The sequence below is a fragment of the Canis lupus genome, chromosome 14 (genome assembly GCF_048164855.1).
Source record: "Canis lupus baileyi chromosome 14, mCanLup2.hap1, whole genome shotgun sequence".
In the NCBI taxonomy this organism is placed as follows: domain Eukaryota; kingdom Metazoa; phylum Chordata; class Mammalia; order Carnivora; family Canidae; genus Canis; species Canis lupus.
In genome coordinates, this window is record NC_132851.1 from 29,774,279 (window position 1) to 29,798,032 (window position 23,754).

The following is a 23,754-nucleotide window of genomic DNA, read 5'->3' on the forward strand; positions in this document are numbered from 1 at the left end:
AAAAATGGTGATTCAATGGCTTTTTAAATTTAGTCAAAATTTAAGAATCAATTGCTCAATCACACTAGCCATATCTCACATACTGCACAGCAGTCTTATGTGGCTGGTGGTCTCTGAATAACACAGCTCCAGAATATTCTAGAATATCAAGGGAAATGGATAGCCCAGTTGCAGAGCATTATATACTGGGGGAAGACGGTGACAGGAATAACATTTCACTTCTTATCCCCAAAATATCTGAGGGAAATGGAAGTAAAATCATGAAAAGAAAGGAAATGACACTTACAGAAGGAGAGCATGGAGGTGGAGAAACCTGCAGGAGTAAGACCATCAAGAAGATGCCTTGAAATGACATTTATTTTTTTTTAGATTCAAGGCTGAAATCTGCCGACGTGAAGTCATTAATATAAAGGGAAGAAAGAGCAGCTGGCCTGGAAGATGCAGGAAGAGGAGTTGTTAACTGTCAAAGAGAGGTTGGACTACTGGTTTTGGAGAGCAAAGACCCTGAACACCCCAGAGGATTTGCCAAATCTATTTATTCACAAATATTTTTTTTTGCATAAAAATCTACCGGGAAAGGTGCCTGGGTGGCTTAGTGGTTGAGCATCTGCCTTCGGCTCAGGTTGTGATCTCAGGGTCCTGGGATTAAGTCCCACGTCGGGCTCCTCTCAGGGAGTTGCTTCGCCCTCTGCCTATGCCTCTGCCTCTCTCTCTGTGTCTCTCACAAATAAATAAATAAAATCAAAGATTTTATTCATGAGTGACAGAGAGAGAGAGAGAGAGGCAGAGACACAGGTAGAGGGAGAAGCAGGCTCTATGCAGAGAGCCCGATGTAGGATTCGATCCCGGGCCTCCAGGATCACACCCTGGGCCAAACGCAGGTGCTAAACTGCTGAGCCACCCAGGGATCCCTAAATAAATAAAATTTTAATAATAATAAAAAAAAAGACTACTGGGAAAACACAACACTCATGACTATGTTCATTGTCTCTGCTCTTCTTCCCAGCTTGGGCTTCTCCCTTTCTAGATCCAGAGTTACTGTGAAGCACATAAATGAAACATAGATTCCATCCCCAATGAATTTACAGTGGAGAAGGAAAAATAAAGCAAAGGGCACAGCTGAATGTGGAAAGAGATTAACACCTTAAAGAAATACACACACACACCACTCACGGAGGTCGCAGTTGGGGAGAACAGAATGGGTCTCTATGGAGAAGGTGATATTTGAGCTGAACTCTGAAAAAGGGCTGAGGTTTAGGGATGGAAGGAGTGTTGGGCCAGGTAGGGAGAAGAGCAGAAGCAAAGGCATGAGTGTAAAAAGGCAATAACAATGTTTAGGAGACCAAGAACATTCCAGTATACACTAGAGAATAGTTAATATGAAATAAACTAATAACAGATAAGGATGAGCATGATGGAAGGTACATGAATAGTCTTGAATGCAAGAGATGGAAAATAGTAGAAAAATGGCTCGATGATAGGAGACTCCAGAGGTTTTTTGGGATATAATGAGAAGACAGCAAGTTGGAGCAGAAATTCCAAATATTCTAAGATTCTGGAATTTTTGGTTCAACCTTGAATGAATGAGTGAATGAATGAATGAATGAATGACAAGGCTCTGCCTTACTTAGTTATCTGTAACTTTATTTTTTTAAAGATTTTATTTATTTATTCATAGACAGAGAGAGAGAGAGAGAGAGGCAGAGGGAGAAGCAGGCTCCATGCAGGGAGCCCGATGTGGGACTCCATCCCAGGTCTCCAGGATCAGGCCCTGGGCTGAAGGCGGCGCTAAACCGCTAAGCCACCCGGGCTGCCCTATCTGTAACTTTAAAAACAATTCCCGGTGCCTGGGTGGCTCAATTGGTTAAGTGTCTGCTTTCAGCTCAGTTCATGATCCCAAGGTCCTGGGATTGAGTCCTGAATCGGGCTTCCTGCTCAGTGGGGAGCCTGCTTCTCCTTCTGCGCCTCCCCCTGCTCATGTGCACGCTCTCTCTCTTTTTCTTTCTCAAATAAATTAATAAAATCTTAAAAAAATAAATAAAAACATTTCCCTAGATTCTGTAGGGCACAAATGTGAATCAAACTTAACTCAGAAATCAGTAGGAATCCTATCTTTCTCACCCAAACTATTGTCCAAACCGAGAGTTCACATCAATGTTGTCTAAAGAAGATGTTTAAGTTAAGCAGAATTGCTTTAATACAGCTAAAACATCTGCTACATTTAATAATAATCTTCTTGCTGCTGTAACATATGGCATCATCAGAAACTTTATTTCAGTGCCCCCAGAGCTTCTGAGACACCTCAAAATGCCATGATTACCATAAGCAGGTTTCAATAATTCTCAAACTAAAAGAAAAACAATTAATGCATTTTAATATTTAAAGTAAACATGGGCCATTGCATCATTTGGGACAAGTGGGATTATAGTAACTACAATAATTAGAATTCAGCTCCCCAAAGACAGATGTTCTAAGATTCAGCTTCTAGATGGAAAATGTCCTAACAAACCTGTAGAAGACATGTGTTAGGCCTGTCCCAGTCTATCCTGAATTGGATACAACTCCTCTCCCCACCATTTTTAATGGGGGTCACGGGAGGCACAGGTCCCTTTACTTTTACATAGGACAGTTATTACAACATAACACTCATGTGGGCAGAAGGAAGACCAGGAGCCAAAGTTTGAATTCAATATAACTGAGTTAAATAGACATTAATCAGAAGATCTTATATTCCAGCCATTGTGCTGGATAAATGCCAGAGAACCAGATGAATTGGAAAGAGCAGGTGCCTTTAAGTGGTCCATACTGGCTGTGGAGGACAGAGAGCAACTCAGACTAGCAAATGTCATCAAGTGTGACAGGCTCTATAACAGAGTTAACTTTAAGACATGCTGGAAGCAGGAGCAAAGCATTTCCATTCGACCTGGAAAGATGAAAGCAAGCCTCATGGAGGAAGGGATGTTGGTGTAGAATTTTCGGGGTGAAGACAGTAGAAGGGAGGTGGGTTTTCCAGGCTTGGAGAATCACAGAGTACAAGGCAGTCAAAAAGCAATTCAGGGATCTGATGGTCATATTACGATATTACAAGAGTGGAGAGGGAGGGGGGAGGAGTCTGGGGAGAGATGATGGGTGCTAGAAGGTGGAGGGCCTATTGGGCCTTGTGTGGGGGTTTGGATTTTATCTTGGAGGGAATGTGGCCACTCTTGCAGGGAAAAGTAACATCAATGTCATTAAAATCACAGCATCCTCTTTAATATAGCTTGAATTATCCTCTGCCTCAGGCTAATAAGTGTTCATCCTTAATTCTCACCACCCTTGGAGGAAGGCAGCATCATCATGTTCATCTTACACCCACAACATCAAGGTCTCCAGAGGCAGTAGTTTACCTACATTTCCACAGCCAGGAAGCACAGAAAACAGGATTGAAATACAGATTTTCCAGAAGTTGAAAGTTTGGCTCTTAACCCCTATCCTATACTGGCTCTGAACCAGACCAGAATTTGGAAGGGAAAACAGACTGGAGGAAGAGGAGCTGGAGACCAAGAGACCAGCTAGGAGATGTTTAGCACGAGCTGGGCTAGTTACAGCTAAAGATAAAGTGCCCTTGCCTCTCCAAAGGAAAGAGCCAACATGTGCTCAACCTCTTGATGCCAATTATCTAAATGAAACACTTCAACATTTGGACCCATTCAGTAGTTCCTGCCTGCCATTGTGCCAGCTGCTATGGGAGGAAAAGATGTTGAGAGCCATCTTTAAGAAGCTTTGTTAAAAACCTAGTTTGAAGAGACATTGATCACGAAGTATTAACATTTGCTCATCTGTCCTGCCTGCTTGCTCTAAACTGGAGACCTACACATGCAACCTTAGGTTATCCAAGGAAAAAACCTCCTTCCCCAGACCTCAAGCATCTCATTGTGCTGTAGGACCTGCCAAGCAAGAAGGAGAAGGGCTCATGTGCCAGTTAGCCTCTAGCAACTGCTTGGCAACTTTCTTTGGAAAAATTATTGGTAACCACTATTAAACACTGACAATCTCAGTCATTTTATAACCATATATTCCATGCTGGTTTTCAGGTACTCTTGGTGGGCTACATGGAGGAATGAGCCATGGGTTACTCTTAAGGGGTCAGTTACCCTAACAGGGTAACAGGTATGCAATGGCCGAGGTTCAGTGCTCCTTAGGTGTAATGGATTTTCTTCATTTTGGCATGCATAGCACATCGAGCACCATCAGCATATAGTTAACATTCAATAAATATATATTGAACGGAAAAGTGAGCACAGTGGTATGCCATTGGAGGAAGTACACAACTTTGCTAGGGGGTGTCGAAAATGCCTACTTCTGCATGTTGCTGTCCTTCATCACATCATATATATATATATATATATATATATATATAATATCCTCAGTATCTTCACTAATTCTTTCTTCCCTCTCTTCTAATAATTAAAGTTCTACTCATCCTCCAGGCCCAATCCAGAGTACAGACTGAGACTAACTGGTCTCTGTAACCCCACCATGAATGGATGAATGGATGGATGAGTAAATAAAGGAATGATGGGAGAAGTCATCATAGGAGTGCTCATAACTGTCCCAACAAACTGTGTTCTCCCTTCTTTCAGGATGTTTGTGTGGCATTCTTACATGGCATTCTTCACTGCTTCTCTACTGAGCTAAATCCTACTCACATGTCAACTCAGGCATCATTTCTTTTATGTAGCCTTCCATCAGCCTGTTTCTAGATTTGACCACCCATATGTTATTGCTCGAGGCACCTGTGTAACCATCCCTTTCCATACCTGTAAATTCTGAAGGACTAGGAACCAACTGCTAGTCACCGTTATGTTTCCAATGTGCAGCAAAGTTCATGGCACATAATTGATCTTCAAATAAATTAATTCATGATTGAACAAATTAAGTCATTTAAACACTTCCTGTGTATCCTACCATGAGTTAAAGCCAGCTCTTGAAAAGTCCCACAAAACTTGAACGTTTCTTTGGAATGAGACCTCTTGATTCTGCATTTTGTAAGTATAAAAAAATATATAGTTTAGTGTCCTCTGGGATAGTTTCCCAAGGAAAAAGGACCTGCTGTCACTTAGGACCTTCTAGTGTCTCCTTTGCATGGTATAGAATTTCTAAGTTACAGTATTATAATTAGCTCTGATAAGAGGTAAATGAGATTAGATTTGTTAATGACACGTGATATTTTAACAGACATGGAACCTAATGCTGAGCTCTGGCTGCTGGAATCCTAAGGCAGACCACCATCCCGATTTCCCACCAAATGAGTAACTTTCACATGGGGTTTCCACTGAGACAAACCAGTCCATGATATGTTCCCATAGGAGTCCTCCTGGGACTGAGCCATGTTGGCTGACTCACAGAAATTATTATGCACAATCATGCTAATAGAAACTCTTCATTGAGCAGCAAGAGTACTACACATAGTACTTCTCATTAAGGTGCCTCCTCAGGAAGGGTATTATCCCCATGCCACAGATGCAGAAACCACAGCTCAGAGCTTGCTCGAACTCATTAAGAGAGTAACTAATTCACCAAAGATGTCAAATCCTGAGCAGTCTGATTGGAAAGCCTTCTCTGCCCATAGACCACCTAGGAAGTTCTCAGGGACAATGGAGACTTGAAGCCAAGACCAAATGTTAACATTGAGTGATACAGAGCCAGCTATTTTAGCTACTGCCTCTGGGGCCAGGAGGTGGTCAATATACCATAAATACATTATTAGAATCGTGGGCACAGGACTGTAACAACCTATCGCATATTTTGCTGTAAATTTAGAACAAAGAATGTTGCACCAAAGACTGCTTTTCTTTTAATGAGCTGACTTATAAATTGTTAAAGATTTTATTTATTATGGAGAGAGAGAGAGAGAGAGAGAGAGAGAGAGAGAAGGGGCAGGGCAGAGGGAGAGTTAGAGAGGAACCCAAGCAGAATCCATGCTGAGTGTGGAACCCAATGTGAGGCTTGATCTCATGACCCTGAAATCAGACCTGAGCTGAAACCTGAGTCGGTCGCTCAAATGACTGTGCTACCCAGGCACCTGCTGACTTATAATTCCATATTGATTTATACACATTATTTTACTTGAGGCAAACACAAAGCTGGAAAGAAAGATCTTTCCACGTGTAGGGCTGAGGAACCAGGGCAGAGGGTTCAGTGGCTTTGGTGACCCAACTAGGAGGTAAGATGGCTATGGATTAATTCCAGTGACTATACATTACATTCCAGCTGTCACTTTTTCTTCTCTTTGTATAGGATTCTTTTCTTCCTCCTTCCACCAGCTTATAAAAATAAAGCTTATAAAGGACAAAAGAATGTCCCTCTACCATGTGGGATGACTATAGTCCTTACTGTGACTCCAAGACACTCAACTTGAAGGATGAGAAAAGAAGGAAAGTCTTATAGGTAGGATAAAGCAAGCATTTTCAGTATTTCTAATATTTCATAAACAGTAAATTTGAGCCTGAGCTTCCCAGACATCTCACCCCCAATTGCAGTTCTCTTTGCAACAGAGCATCAAAAACAGTCGAATAAATTATTAATGCAGCAGTATTCTCTGAACTGGCATGCATCCCATGGAAAGAGTGATGGGCCCGGCTGGCAACTGCTCTGTTTTGTGGAGGAACACAACATATCGTCCTGGGAGATACTCCTGTTGAGTGCACAAGGTGATTTCAAGTTATTTTTCTAAATTATTTTACAGGGATATTCAGGACAGCTATAATAAATCTTTTATGAGCTTGCATAATTGTTCTAGACATTCATTTAGAAATTTCCTCCTTCTGATTCCTGTGAAGTCCATGTGAGGCCTGGAAATTCAGTAGTTTCCTCTGTGCCCCTGGCAATGACATATGGCAGTGGGATTGGAACTTCAGCTGGTTGCACCTACCTGCCTCACCCATGATCACGCCAAGCCAGTTTTACTCACTTCAAAGATCCATGTTTTAGTGTCAATTTGATCAAGTTAAGATGAAGAAAATGCAGCGCTTTTTTATAATTTCACAAACTATTATTGTATCAAGCTTAATATAACAAGTGGGTATCCACAGATGTAACATTTTTTTAAATTCATTTATGATAGTCACAGAGAGAGAGAGAGAGAGAGAGGCAGAGACACAGGCAGAGGGAGAAGCAGGCTCCATGCACCAGGAGCCCGATGTGGGATTCGATCCCGGGTCTCAAGGATCACGCCCTGGGCCAAGGGCAGGCGCTAAACCGCTGCGCCACCCAGGGATCCCCAGATGTAACATTTTTAAGAGTGCCTGAGATGATAGAACTAGTACATCTATTGAACATAGAATTCCCAAGAACATATAAATTTAAGAGATTATATGTTGATTCCATAACCAATTTTCTATATATTCCTGTTATTCCTCTTTGAAAAAGGCCTTCAGAGGCAAAGATATGCATGACTTTTTAATACTATATGAACAATTTTCATGGGGCAAATATTTTTCAAAAGCTAATTTCATTATGGGGAAACATATAAATTAGGGCCAAAACTATTTTTAAAATCCTTATAATATCAACCCAATCAGGATGTCCAAGAAACTTCATTTCAATCTCTTCAAACTGGAAACTCATGGCCCTCAACCCAACCCAACCTCTGCTTTCCCTACTACATCCCCTGTCCTAGGATTGGTATCCTGTCCCATAAAATTTGTTGTGTACTGTAATCTCTTCTGAGAATCAGGATGAAGTATTAGGAACTCAACCTGTTCAGGATTCTTCCATAAGCTTACTACAATCTGCATTGGCATATAATGAAAATATTCATTTGAAATAACAATACCCAGTTTCAAAAAAAGATGGTAAAAAATGAGAATGTTAACGGTTTTCAAGAACCATGGCCTTGTTCACAAACATAGATATCAGCCAAAGTGTCAGAAAAGCCCATTGTGACCAATCGTTTTATTTCTTGTAGACAGCATTTAACTGAATGTGGAAAACAAGATCAACCGGCTTTGAGCTATAAGTCTAATGTAACTATTTTAGACTCTGGGATCCATGATACAAACTTTAAGGATACACTTGAGGTCAGGAGGTGTTTGGGAAGGAAAAAAAGCTCCAAGTAGCTCAGACACAAGGCCTTTCCAACTGGTACCTGTCTCTGGTTTTCCGTCTCCAGGCGCAGCCTGGCCTCCACACACCTCCGAGTCTCTAGGAAGGCTTGGCGCTGGGCCCGATCTGACAGGTAACTGATGAAGATTCCAGCCGTGTTCATACACATGAATAACACCGCCTGGGCCACCACCTGAAACACATTTGCAAACACAGGCTGGTCAGATGGTTAAAACAAGAGCTGTTTGGAGACAAGGAGGAAAACATAAAGAAAAAAAATCTAAGGTAAATCTTTTTTTTAAAGATTATCTATTTATTTATTCATGAGAGACACAGAGAGAGAGGCAGAGACATAGACAGAGGGAGAAGCAGGATCCTTGTGGGGATCCCAGGATAGGACTTGATCCCAGGACCCTGGGATTGTGATCTGAGCTGAAGGCAGATGCTCAACTGCTGAGCCACACAGTTATCCCTCTAAGGTAAATCTTAGGGTGGGAATCCAAACATTTAGTGTCAGGTTAATAGAACTGTGCCTTTCACCCAGGTCTTGGGTGAAATGTCATCCTCTCAGAGAGGCCTCCCTTGACCTTTGTATCCAATTTAAAGCTTCTTCTACTGCAAATTTGGATTTGAACTGAAACTTGAGGTGTGATTAGGAATGCTTCTCTCTTTCTCACTCTGCCTCACCTCTGTTCTCTCACTAGCTGAAGTTTTTAGCCTTTTAGATGGTTGGAAAGGCAGATCCGAAGAAAGGAAAGGGGCCAAAAAGAAATAGCTAACAGTTCTATTATTATAGCCCTTATAACTTTTCTCAATGATGGAAAGGTAAATATGCCAGCAATGAATGCAAATAAAATCTTAACAGTTTTTTTTAAATTTTTATTTATTTATGATAGTCACAGAGAGAGAGAGAGAGAGAGAGGCAGAGACACAGGCAGAGGGAGAAGCAGGCTCCATGCACCGGGACTCCCAGGATCGCGCCCTGGGCCAAAGGCAGGCGCCAAACTGCTGCGCTACCCAGGGATCCCGCAAATAAAATCTTAGCAGAGAAATAGAAACCGCACACACAAAATGAAAATTCTAGAAGTGGAAAACGCAACATTGAAAACCGAAACAGCCATTGGAGGATATTAATAGCATAATGTAGATAACAGAATAGAAAAACCAATAAACTTAAAGATAAATCATTAAACCAAGAATAATCTTAAAAGTAGTCAGAGAAAAATGTTAGACAGGGGACATGCTTTCTAGTTCTGATAACGATTTTTAGGGTAAGTAAAAAGAAAGACATTTCTAAAGTACACTGAAATGAGGGGTGCCTGGGTGGCTCTAGGCTGAGTATCTGATTCTTGGGCCTGGCTCAGGTCATGATCTTAGGGTTGTGAGATTGATCCCTGTATTGGGCTCATGCTCAGTGTGGAGTCTGCTTGAGATTCTCTCTCTCTCTGTCTCTCTTTCTCTCTCTCTCCCCTCCGCCTCTCCCCCTGCTCATACTAAAAAAAAAAAAAAATAAACAAAATCCTTAAAAAGTAATAAAATACACTGAAAAGTTTGAAAGTGAAAACAAAGCTGGTTTTGCTGTGTAGATTCTATATATGAAAGAGAGCTGAAGGTAAAAAAAAAACAGTAGTGATAAGGTCACTATAAAATGATAAGCACTTTAACTCATCAGAAAGAGCTAAAAATTGTGAACTTGACCACATTTCACAACATATCTCAGAATACACAATGAAAAGCATGGTATAAGTCTATGGCATTATTTACAAATCTATCATCAGTGATCTATTTTTTACATGTTCAGCAGTCAACAGAGCAAGCAGATTAAAAGAAATCAGCAAAGATAGAGACAATTTGAATAGCTCATACAACTAACAAACTTGAAATGTAACACAGTATGCAACAACTAGATGGTACAAATTCTTTTTATGCACATATTGAATACTTAGAAATAAGATTTTATGAGAAAACCTGAAGGTAGCTTCAGCAAATTTCAAAGACCTACTACCATATAACTATAGTCAATTACTATAATAAAATCAATTTATTTTTATTTTTTCAAAGATTTTATTTATTCATTCATGAGAGACACACACAGAGAGAGGCAGAGACACAGGCAGAGGGAGAAGCAGGCTCCATGCAGGGAGTCCAATGCGGGACTCCATACCCGGTCTCCAGGATCACACCCTGGGCTGAAGGTGGCCCTAAACTGCTGAGCCATCCGGGCTGGCCTAATAAAATCAATTTACAAAGAAATTTAAAAAGATAACTAAGACAACATCAGTTTGGAAATTAAAAATATTTCCACTAACACAAGGATCTAAGAATATATTATAATGGAAAATATGTATAGTTAAAGAATAATATGAAAATACTACTGAACAAGGGACACTTGGGTGGGTGGGTCAGTGATTGAGCATCTGCCTTCAGCTCAGGGCGTGATCCCAGGGTCTTGGGATCGAGTCCCACATCAGGCTCCCTGCATGGGACTCCCTCTGCCTATGTCTCTGCCTCTCTCTATAGATCTCTCATGAATAAAATCTTTAAAAAAATACTACTGAACAGAATTTAGTAGTCCTCATGGAGGAATATACAGTAATAAATGCTTTATTAAAAATAGTCTGAAAATTAATGTGCTATCCATTCAATTTAAGTATTTAGCAAAAAATAAAAAGCAGAATAAATCCAAAGCATGTAGAAGGAAAAAAAATAGGAGCAGAAAGAAATTAAAAACAAATATACAATAAAGAGGATCAATTAAGTCAAAAGTTTGTTTTCTGAAAAGACTAAGAAAGGATAGCAATTCTTATAAACTTAAAGAAACAGAGAGAGAAAAAGTCCAAATGAGCAATATGAAGAATAGGAAATGGGACAAAGATATTGCAGAAATTAAAAGTTAATATGTTATGAAGTTTAAAGCTATAAAAAATCTGAAATGGAATTGATGTATTTCTGAAAATACATCTTTACCAGAACTGACTCAAGAAAAAGGAGAAAAAGTCAATAAATGGAACTATAATTAAAAATCTTTTCACAAGGAAAGCAATGGGCCCAGATGCCTTCACTGGGGCATTTTATAAAATATTTGTGGAAGAAAGAATTTAAAAATTTCTTATCTCTTCCAGAGAATAGAACATTACAAACACTCCTAACTCAGTTTATGAGGATGACATAACTTTGATACCAAAACCAATGTAGTTGGTGGGTAAAGGTAAGTAACTGGTAAATCTCACTCATTAGCAGGGAGAGAAATGCCTACACATGATATAGCAAATCAAATTCAACAATGTATAGAAAAAAATAATTCAAATTGACAACAATTTGAATTTTCCCCATAAATCCAAGGATAGTTTAACAATATCACCTCAACTGATGTAATTCACATTTATAGCTTTTAAAAAACATATAATCATTCCATTGAGATGAAACAGCATTGATAAAATTCAGTATGTTTTCATTTAAAAACCCCCTGAGAGTAAAAATAAACTTTCGTAATCACTATGTAGAATATGTACAAGAAACAAAACCAAAAATACCTAAAGCAAACATCCTGCTCAATGGTAAAAGGTTCGGGAGCATTTGTTTAAAGACCAGGATGCCAGTTACCATCAAATTTATTCAACACCATTCTAAAATTCTAACCAAATTAATAGGACAAACACAAAAACACACTGAAAGTGATAAAGTGTGGAAAGGAAGAAATATACTTTCATTATTTTTCAATGATTATCTATGTGGAATATCCAAAAATCTCCACAGAAAAATTACTAAAATTAATAATAATTTAGCAAGGATGCTGGTTATAAAATCAAAATAAAATGTCGGTTGCATTTCTATGTACCCATAACAAACAGAAAGAAATGAATTTAGTGGAGAAAATAATGGGATTTAATTTAAAATAATCAAATAAGGCCTACATAGATAGAGGGTTATATACCATGTTATGGAAAGGAAAAAATTGCTACAGTAAAGTTCTCAAATCTCTGAGTATTTTTACCCCCAGTGGAATTCAAAATGATTCTAAAATTTATATGGAAGGGCAAAGGCTCAAAAATACATAAGATATTCTTAAAGAAGAACAAAATAGAAAGACTTGCAGTACCAGATATTGAGACTTATCATAATGTTGTAGCAATTAAAGTATCATGTTCATGATGTAGGTATCCAAAAATTGACCAGTGGATGTCAACAGAGAACCCAGAAACATGAAGGCCAAAGTTTGGGCATCATAGGACTGAGGAGAAAAGAGGGATTTTTCAACAAAGGATGTCAGGACAGTTTGTTATTCACTTAGAAAATAAATTAAAAGTAAACCCCTGTCTAATGCCACCCAAAGAAACATGAAAAGCACCTGCAGATGGATTAAAGTCCACGAGAGGCAAAAATATGAAGAATTTTAGAAGACAATCTAGGAGAATATTTTTGTTACCTTGATAGATTAAAATAAATCACAGGAGCACCTGGGTGGCTCAGTTGGTTGGCTATGCATCTGCCCTCAGCTCAGATCATGATCTCAAGGTCCTGGGATCAAGCCCCACATAGGACTCCCTGCTCAGTGGGGAGTCTGCTTCTCCCTCTCCCTCGTTCTCTGCCCCCCCCCACTGCTCGTGCTCTCTCTCTCTCTCAACTAACTAAATAAAAATCTTAAAAAAAAATAAAGAACAAAGAATACAAACTAGAAAGAATAGATGAATATATTTGATTAAATTAAAATTTAAGAATTTCTATACATTAAAAGTTGGCATAAATAAAATGGAAAGAAAAAAACTACACACAAAACTAAGAAAAGATATTTGTGATACTCATAACCAGCCAAGAATTCATTTTAGCTTTTATGAACTTACACAAATGTATAAGAATATAGAAACAATCCTATAGAAAACAAAGGCAAAAGATAAACAGATATTTTGAATCTGAATATTCAATATGTGCAAAAAAGATAAACAGACGGAGTGCTATAATCAATCTGGGAACTGTAAGTTAAAGTCCGCACCCATTCCACACCGACCAGATTGGCTGTAAAAAGAAAAAATATATATAGTGGAGGATCATCAAATTGGCAAGGATGCCAGTGGGGATGTGAAATGATGCAGCTACTTTGACTTTACACATTACTGTTTAATTTGTCCCCCCCTAGAATTTCACCTTTCCACTCCACAGCCCCCTTTGCATGTGTCTAACCACACATCCCCAGGACTGTCTGGAATAGCATTCTTCATTAGGGCTTAAAACTGGAAATAATCCGAATGTCCACCATTAGTGGGTACCTATTCTGGGATGCATTAAAATAATGAAATATTACTCAGCATTGAAAATTTATGAACTACCCCCACATGCATCCAAATGGATAAATGCAGAAAATAGTAACATTTAAAAAAGTATGATCCAGTGACATAGGACAAAAAAAAAAAAAAAAGAAAGGCAAGTAAAAGTAGACAATATACTGTTTATGGACACACGAGGTGTGGCATTTTTTCCTTACTCATCAAATTGTCAATGATCAAAAATTTGAAGACATACTCCTCTGGCTAGGTTGTGGGGTAAAGTCACTTTCATGCCTAGTTGTTGAAGATATGAATTTGGCAACACCTATTAAAGTGGACAATATTCTTGCACACTTATCACAAATTATAAATATTTATTTGCTGGGTTGGCTGTTTGATGCTTGTCTGTCACACTGGATTATAACGCAAGGATGGTGCTTGCTTGAGACAGCGATTGACACCTAGTGCCTTGCAGAGTGGATGTGCTCAGCACAGTGCCTGCTAATTGCTCAGCACCTAATAAGTACTAGATATTTGATGAATGGATAAACTGCTTTCCTATGTACCACCAATCATCATTTACAGGATGTGATGAAACAGTGATCTTATTCACAATAGCAACGACAATGTGCAACACTAAAGGTTATCCTTGACAACAATAATAGCAAATGTGTAAGAACTGGGGGGAAAATCTAAAGTATACAATATTACAGAGGGTAAAGGAGGAAGGCATACAGGGAAGGGATGCTAATTGTGGTTAACTGTGTGAATACTGCCTGAATCACTTTATAACTTCAATATTATAATCCCAAGTGGAAGCCAGTGCAGTTGGTTAAGGGTTCAACTTTGGGTTTGGCTCAGGTCATGATCTGGTTATGAGATGGAGCCCTGCATTGGGCTCATGCTCAGAGGGGAGTCTGCTTGAGATTTGCTCTCTCCCTCTCCCTCCTCTGCCCTTCCCCCACTGTTGCCCTCTCTCTCTCTGAAATGAATAAATAAATCTTTTATAGAAAAGAACACATGAGTTAGAGTACCAAAGACGTTTTTACAAAAAGGATTTGGGTGGGGATAGTGGGGGGGCTTGCCCAGCCAAAAGGTAATACGAATCATCATGCTTCAGTAAGTAAAATTCTGTGACAGCTGAGAAAATCTCAACTGACAAACTAAAGAAATAAATGGAGTGCGCTGCCCAGAAATGGACAAAAGAGAAGATAGTGAGTTTTTATTATGATGCATACAGCTCAACAATTCAGTGCAAAAAAGTAATTGTCAGTAAAACGATGCGCTAATAATCAACTACTGGGGAAAAAAGATGGATGGTCACCTCATGCTATAATGTACACCAATAGATGCCAGTGGATTAAAGAGTTACCTGTGGAAAATGAGCCACTAAGCACAAAATCTCAAATTAAAGATAATTAGTTTTTTTCTTTTATTAAAGCAACCTGATTATTCCTGAAGTAGAAAGCAAATTGGCAACATGTTGCAGAATTTTACAATCAATTTCTTTTGATTCCTCTGACCCAACTTTTTTTTTTTTAAGATTTTATTTATTTGATACAGAGGGAGAGAGATCAAGCAGGGGGAGCAGCAGAGGGAGAGAGGGAAGCAGATTTTCCACTGAGCAGGGAGCCCGATGCAGGGCTCAATCCCAGGACCCTGAGATCATGACCTGAGCTGAAAGGCAGACACTTAATCGACTGAGCCACCCAGGCATCCCTTGGTTATCTGTTTTAAGGAAATAATCAGGCATAGGACCAGAAACTTCTGTTAAGGAATTTTCACTGCAGCTTTTTTTGTGGGGAGAAAAAGGAAACTGAATATATTTTTTAAAAGATTTTATTTATTTATTTGATAGAGTGAGTTCACAAGCAGGGGCAGTGGCAGAGGGAGAGGGAGAAGCAGGCTCCTTGCTGAGCAGGGAGCCAGACGTGGGGCTTGAATCCAGGACTCCAGGATCATGACCTGCGCTGAAGGCTAACGCTCAACCAACTGAGCTACCCAGGCACCTGGAAACTGCATATTTTTACCAGGGTGTGCATACACAAAAGAACATAAAATCCAGGAAAATATTTGATGGCATGAGCCACTGTGTATGATATATTAAGTAAAATATTATTTAGAAAAATTTTAAAGATTTTATTTATTCATAAGAGACACAGAGAAGGAGGCAGAGATAGAGGCAGTGGGAGAAGCAGGCTCCCTGCAGGGAGCCTGATGCGTGACTTGGTCCTAGGACCCCGGGATCACGACCTGAGCCAAAGGTGGACACTCAACCGCTGAGCCATTTTAAGATGTATTTTAAATTAACTTTAATTTGAAAAGCTTTAAAACTTTTCCATTTAAAACCATATTAAAACACAAACCTACAAATTCAATGCTTAAAATAAAGAGAAATGTATATGCATATAAAAGGAAATTTATGTGTATATATGTTTGCATGGGTACATTCATGCATATGTGTTAATGTGTGTGTGTGTCTGTGTATTGAAATAGGACAGACTCACTTATGAAATTCTAACAAGATGGCATCAGGGAAACAAGCTGAAGAGAGCGCTGCAGAGGTGCTGGAGGAGAACAGAGCCCAGAAACAAACATATACAGACTTGTTTCTCTGTCAGTAACTGACTTTACAAATACCTGCATTTTACAAAATGCTGGATTTTAGCACCAACAAAGTGCCGCCTAAACCCTGCAATGTTCAGTAAGTTATTGTTGCTTTTTGTAACTAAATTTTATGAAGAAATTCTATTCCATTGTGGCTGCTGCGGACCTGTGGTTCCATGAAGGAGCTGCATATAGTGTGATGACTCTGTTGGATTGGTCATATTATGTAATCCTCCAACCTACAGCTCTACCTACATCCCCGTGAGCCTCCTCTGTAAGCCACCTCTGCCCTGGAGCTGATATGCTAAGTGAGAAATGCTTAAGAAACATTTGTTGATCAATGCTCTAATTCTCTACACTTGCAGATCTGTAAACTTCCATGGATAAACCTTCCTGACCCCTCGCTCCTATTAATTAATGTATCTATTCAAAATTATTTGTGGAGCAAATTCTACATCAGATATAGTTTCATAAATTGGCTATGTGCAAAGCAGATAAAAGCCTGCTCACACACTAGTGGTGGGAGACAGGCAATCCACAAATAAACCAAGGACTACTTAATACATGGTGGTGGTGGCATGTGATAAATGCTATGAAGAAAAATATAACAGCAAAAGCAGGATAGAAAATGATAAGGAAGAGTGGGACTGTTCCTTCACAGGGAGCTCAGAGATGGCCTCTCTGATATGAAGACATTTGAGCAAAAACCTGAAAGAAATGAGGCCATGAGTCATGAAGATATTTGGGAAGAGCATTCCAGGCAGAGGGAATAGAAAGTGCAGAGGCTCTGTGGCAGGAGAACTAGAAGCCCACTCCAGCCCAGCATGAAGCCCACTGCCTCTGCAGTGGAGAGGGATGTCTGAGAGTGGGGACACATTTAGGAGGTGAGCTCTGAAGGGAACAAAGCGCCAGGCCCAGTAGGATCTTGCGTCATGATAGGGATACAGGTATGCCCCTTTTCAGAAGTTCATGTTATGCCATTTGCTTTTACAAAAACCTACATTAGTACCTGTTTTTGTTACCTGAAAGAAATCTGAAGAAGATTTTTGCTTTTGCTGTAAGTAAAAATAGTGTCTAGAATTGACTGGTATGTCACAGAAGCCACAGCCACCCTGAGCAAGGAGAATGACAGCACCCAGCTCCTTCTTGGGGACCACACTCAGCATCTCAGCATCAACCGCCAGAGCTTTGTGTCTGTGAGCATCTGTGTTTTATCTCAACTAATTGTGTGCATCCATTAGCAAGATGTGTCCTAAGTGTATCAGAAAAGCCTAAAAGGTGGGGTCTGGGAATTTTTGTTTTTTGGGGTCTGGGAATGCTAACATTTTTCCATATAAGTTAACTGTAATTGCTTCTTGGCTTTACACTATTTTCGGTCTATTAGAAGTTCCATAGGAGAATTCTACTTTTGGAAAGCAGGGGAAACCTGCATTGGTTTTCTCTCTATGAGATGCGAAAGCACTGGAGAGTTCCAAGCTCTGGGGACTCAGAAAACAACCCAAGTTCCATGTTGTAAGGGTGATGCTGGCTGCCCCAAACAGAACAGACTGGAGGAAGGGCAAGCCCAGGTTTAAAGAGACAAGCCGGAGGGCTCTTATGGAAGTCCCACTGGAGGGGAACCTGGATGACTCAGTCAGTTAAGCATCTGCCTTTCGCTCAGGTCATGATCCCAAGGTCCTGGAATTGAGCTCCACATCTGGCTTGCTGCTCTGTGAGGAGACTTCTTCTCCCTCTGCCTCTGGCTGCCACTCCCTCTACTTGTGTGCTTTCTCTCTATCAAATAAATTAATAAAATCATAAAAAAAATCCCACTGGAGAATTTGGCTCAGACGAGGGTAGGGTGACAATTATGCACATGCTGTGATGGGGCTGGACCCAAAATGCTCTTCAAAGGAAAGGATGGCTTGATTTGCAGATGGGTTTTGTGTAGAATATCAGAAAAAGAATGGAGACCAAGCGAACTCCAGAAACTCCATCGCTGTGACTGCACAGAAGCACCAGGGGGCTTACTAATACGCCAGCCTTCCTTTTTGTAGGTCCACAGGCCTTACTAATTTCTGAACTCCCAGAGGGCAAAGACCATGTCTGTGGTATCTCCATCTCTTCCGCAGAGCCTAGGATCCTAGTGCTCAACAAATGTCTATCCAACTGTGTCCAATTGACATACTCACAGGTGGAAATCTCAATAACCCACAGCTTTCGTCCAGTTTTATCATCTCTGGGAATAAGAGGGTCATCACTGAGGTAGGAAGCCCTCCGCAACCTTATTTGGAAAAGGATGAGTCCCTCCCCACGTCCCCCCACCCCCATCTCTCATCCCCTGGCCATGGAAGGGTTCTCTGTGGGCCCAGGGGCCTCCTCCCACCCCAGGGCAAAGACTACGTGGGGCCACTGCTGTTTCAGGTCAGGGGGCTTAGAGCCAGAAGGGCTCACAGAGTCAGCTTCTCCATTTGCATTTTGTCACTGTAGAAAGATCTCCTGCTATTCGTTGCCAAGTAGTCAGATTGGAGGTGAGGGAAGAAGACTGGGTCCCTGGGGTCCTCATAATCAAAGTGTGCACTTTCTGGTTCCACTGGAGGATGCACTGCATTTTGTCTGTGGCTCACTTTGTGCAGCAAACATCACCAGGGTCTGCAGCCCAGGACGTTGATGGCTGGAGGACACCTGCTTTATTAAGAACAAAGGCAAGACCCTCCTTCCACTTGTTTTTGGGTCTCCGGAAGCATCCACTCAAGTCCTAATTTGTGTGGAAAGACCAGTTCTGGAAAAGTGATTCTGTCCCTGGAGATAGTTTTATTTTTAAAATTTAGAGAGAAAATGAAGGAGAGATGTGTCACAATCCAATAAGGATTGATTTGCATTTGGATAATTTTCAATATTTTAATGGAAACCAGAAATTTAAAAGCTGTTAGCCTGAAGCCTAATTTATATGAAATGCTGAAAACTAATTTTTAAAGGATTTCCACCTTGATTTGTCCTTAGCATTAATATTGCAGTATAAATTGTGGAGGCTATGCAGGCTGAAATTGGGAGACTGCATAATAGCAAGTATAACTTACTTTTTTGAGTTCATATTAAGTGCAGGGTATCTTAGGAAGTAATTTGCACATATGTTCTTACATAATCTCAATGGGGAAGGAAGTACTGTTATGTCCATACGAGAAAGCTGAAGTTCAGAGATATTAAAGAGCTTTTCTGAGGTTAAACAGCCATCACGGTAGTAAGGCAGGGAACTGAACGCAGGAAGTCTGACTTTGCAGGATCCAAGCAAGGGCTGGCCAGGACCTGAAGGAGACCTTTGATATTCAGCAGAAATGGAGTCCTTTCAGGACTGGGATAGAATTTAGCAAATAAATACCACACAATGCATGAGGCCTGCTAAATGTTTCACCACATAATGGGCATAGGTGAAAGATGCAGGTAGAGGCCTGGTATCTGCAGGTAAATGAACCTAGCTGATGAAGGTCTGGAATCATTCTCTAATTGATACCTAGTATTTATTGAGCACCTGGTATGTGCCAGGAATCATTCTAAGTACCTGGCAGGTTTTCATTCACTTAGCCCTCACAGTAGCCCAATGTGGGAGGCACTGTTCGTTCATTTGCTCAAGATAATAAAGGAAGACGGTAGCAGAGCTGGGGTGGAACCCGGGTCACAGAGCCAGCATTTTGAACTACTGTGCCCTCCAACCTCCTCCCTGAGCCCTCTGCTATACTAACACAATGCAAGTTCACTTGAGCCACAAATGTGGACACAGCATATGCAGGATAGATAATAGGATCTGGCCATTTTTGTGGCTCAAGTGGTAGAGCATGGAATGGGGAAGGAGTCCTGGAGGAGCTGTGTGTGCTGCCCACCAGATCTGTTCTAGCACAGTCCAGAAGCTATTTAAGTAGTTCTAGGAAATAAGAGTCACCTAAGGCAGGGAAAGGCCTTCAAACACATCTTAGAAATGGTTACTTGCATCAATTCAGAGATTCAGGGAACATTTGAGTGTGAACCAGGCCCTGTGCTAGCCAGGTGTCTGCATTCTTCTCTCTTTTCCTGACAAAGATGTTCTCAGCCACCAATTATCTCCATCCGTAAATGTTCAAACCAAAGCGCCAAGAGTAACGTGCCCAAGGGTAAGCAGTTCAGGAGATTCAGGAGCCATGAGTAGCATCAGGCTCTTGACTCCCAATGCCTGTATTCTTTGCAAGCTGTGGCGTGTTTTCACAAGTCCTTCTGACAATTGGAGAAATGTCCCCATGTTTGGGCCTCTCGGTTTTTGGACCTAGGCCTGTCCTCATGGACATTGATGGCTGCACACGGGCAGAGGGAAGGGCTGCAGAAGAAAGAAGCACGAACACAGGGGCGAATAAGGAAAATAATATCGGGAAGTTGTAATACTCTCCACAACCCCCAGGTGCATTCAGGTTTTGGGGTCCTGACAGAGTGAGTGAAGCAGCTACCCACAAGAGGCTTTTGCACCTGCCTAGTGCTGTAGCTTCTGTCGCCAGACCTGGGTTTGCATCCCTCATCTTCACTCCTTACTGGGCACTTGACCTTAGGCAAGTCACCTTTTGCCTCTTTGAGCCTCTGTTTTCTCATCTGAACAATGGGAATAAAACTTTGCCTCATAGAAGTAATGTATATACATACATATCTGTGTCTACATATATATTATATATTAAATTATATAAAATATATAATATATATGTATATGGGTATGAAAGTACCTAAGAGATAACAGATATCCAATAGATGTAGGATATATATTTAAATATAAGGCCATCTTTTTTTTTCCCAAATTCTATTCTATGGTGTAACATAATTTTTTTTTTCTGAATAAATGATGTCTTACAAATTTTCTTCCTCCAGGTTAAGAAATAACCTCAGAGGACCACAAAGTATTAAAATCTTTGGTATTTAAGGTACTTTACAAACAATGTTTGTTTCTCATTATTTACTATCAGAGAAGACGGTAGAGGAAGGGACTAGGGAGCCAACTCTGGAGTCAGACAGAGTGGTCCTTAAATCACCATGTACCTCAGGGTGACTGAGGCAAGCCATTCCTCTCTCAAAGGACCAGATGCTAAATAGCTCAGTTTGCCATGCTGCATAGACCTCAGCAGTCTAGCCCCATGGTGAAGGATCTGGATTCCCAAAAACGCCGGCCACCTCCCTGTTGCATGAACTTGGCCCAGTTAGTTCATTTCTCTGGCTTTCCAATTTCCTCACCTGTAAAACAAGAATCCTTTTCTAAAAATATCATTGGACAATTGATGAAAGCAATGAGCCAAAAGCCTGAAGCACACAGTGAGGACTCAGTGTCCTGACTGGTTGTGGTGATGGTCATTACTGCTCTGTTGTCCTCTATGTCATGTGATAACTCAGTGAGAGTCTGAGCAGGGAGGCAACACGGCCAGGTCTATGTTTCAGAAAGATCCCTCATGATGTGGTGCGTGGAATGCGTCCAGCCAGGGTAAACTCCATCTGTGAGGCTTCGGTGAAGAGTGGCACGGAGGAATGATAAACCTGATCCCCAGCAGTCGCTGAGTGAACCGGAGGAACAGACAATACCACCAACATCCTCCGCCAGGGACATGGGCTCTCCCACACTGCCGGCCCATGACCACGCTTCCTGCCTACCCTTTATAAATAGTACACACTGAGTTGGAAAAATAAATCACGAGGAGAATGGAATGAAGTTTAAAAACATAACAGAACGATAAAGTAGTAAACTTACGTGGACATCTAAGAGAAAGATAGAAAGAAATGATGAGTCCTGCTGAACTCAGCTGGTGTGCTCTAAGAAGTAGCACAGACGAATGGAAAACCTACATTAAAAAACCCAACTTCCATGACCAGTGTCCCGAGAAATGACAACATAATGAAGGGACAATGTGGTCTTTTCAGAAGACCATAAAAATGAGAAAATTTTGGAGAGAGAGAGAGAGAGAGAGAGAGAATTAGAAGAATAACAGAACAGAGGGAGAAGATTTTTCTCATGGAGTTAAGAAATTATGACATGAGGAAGAAGTAAAAAATAAGTGGCTAAACCCCTTCAAACTGGACAAGGTACAAAATGACAAGGTTAACTTTCTTAAATGTGAGAAACATAACAGGTGGTTGGCCAAATTTTAAAGATATACCATGCTATTGCAAAGCAGGTAAGATATTCACATGGTTATCATGTCCATTCCACTGTCATTGGAGAGATGGATAAAACAAATAGCCTTAAGATACCAAGAGTGTTTTGCTGCCAGAGTAACTCCATTACCTACAATCTCTGGTCCACCTCTTTGCAAGAAGAGTGTAGGAGAACTTCTGTTTCCACACCCTGATTGTGTACCAGACTGTGTCCTTTGGCCTTTAAATGTGCCATTTTATAGAGAATTCAACAGCAATCCTGCTTAGTCTTATCAGCTCCGTTTCACAGAAAAGTGAGGCCCAGAGATGCTAAGTAATTACCCAGATCACGGAGCTCATAAGGGGTATCATGGTGGCCAATGGTCCTGGTTTGCCTGGGACACAGAACTTAGTTTAAAACCTGAACCATCCTAGTCCTGCAAAAAGCAGGAGGAGTCTTCATCCATGCTCTTCCTCAGGGTCCATGAACTATGGGCCAGACAAATCAGCCCAGGGCCTGTTTTGTTGAGCTGGTAGGCTATGAGTGGTCTTCACATTATTTACGGAGTAGTGGAAGAAAGAGGAGGAGGAGGGGAAGATAGAGGAGGTGGAGGTAGAGGAGGATTTCATCATGTGGTTCACAAAATCTAAAATATTTATTAACTGTTCGTTGTCTGGTCTTTTTTTTTAAGAAGATTTTACTTATTTATTAGAGAGAACGCACACATATATGCACAAGAAAGGGGAGGGGCAGAGGGAGAGGGAGAGAATCTCAAGCAGACTCCCTGTGGAGTGCAGAGTCCAATACAGGGCTTGATACCAGGACCCTGAGATCATGACCAGAGCCAAAATCAAGAGTCAGACACTCAGGCAACGGAGCCACCCAGGGGGCCCTATAGTTGGGCCTTTGCAGAAAAGTCTTGCTGACCCCTGCCTCCACCCATCATTCTGGGGTAATTTTGGGGAAAGAAGGTAGGTCCTTTCGGTCTTCATGGTTGTCTCAGGGTAGCAGCATGTGCGCGTGGATGCATGTGTGTGTGTGTGTGTGTGTGTGTGCATGTGTGTGTGTGTGTGTGAATGTGGGAGGTAGAAGGTGAAACTGAGACAGGGAAAGGGTGTGGTCATGAGTGACATCAGCTCACCAACCTGTCAGGGTTGGTAACCTGTCCCAATTTATAAAAATTGGGAATTTACTAGAATACATGGTTTCTAGTCTAGTGTTCTTCCTCGTGAAGTAGGAGGACAGGTACAAAGAGTATTTCTACATTGTAATAATTCCTGGTGGCTTCATGAACAAATCACTTCCTGGGCCATTGCAAATGACGGCCAATGTTACAAAAAAAGGAAGCTACAAAGAACCATAGCTGGTTCTCTCACCAACTGTGTTTAGATGAGAAATGAGAATGAGAAATGTCAGAACTGATGTTTTCTGAAAGATTCATGATAATTCCCCAGAAAGGCATGGGTAAGTGCCAAGGCCAAGTGACAACCCTTCCACAGAGATGTTTGTTCAAAAGATTTTCATTTTTGATGAGACTGATCCTTCAAAACCATTCACAATTCTTGTTTGCAACAAGCATATAATACTTCTGAATCATCAGACCAAAGAAGGAAGGAAAAGGTATCCTATCCAACAGAGATAATGGCTAAGGTGAAGAGAAGCCATATCTGGCAAACAGTAGGCACACGA

At 40.8% G+C, this 23,754-nt stretch overlaps 2 protein-coding genes across 4 annotated transcripts in view; one reads left to right on the forward strand and one right to left on the reverse strand.

The window, feature by feature from the left end:
• ADCY8 (adenylate cyclase 8) overlaps positions 1-23,754 on the reverse strand; it is a 214,681-nt gene that overhangs the window by 152,801 nt on the left and 38,126 nt on the right. For all 3 annotated transcript variants that reach the window (XM_072774518.1, XM_072774517.1, XM_072774516.1), the window contains exon 2: positions 8,129-8,278. In XM_072774518.1, the coding sequence (XP_072630619.1) occupies positions 8,129-8,278 (150 nt within the window). The remainder of the gene's footprint in view (positions 1-8,128; positions 8,279-23,754) is intronic.
• The window catches only part of LOC140604356 (uncharacterized), a 112,194-nt gene that overhangs the window by 49,019 nt on the left and 39,421 nt on the right, over positions 1-23,754 (forward strand). The window lies entirely within an intron of this gene.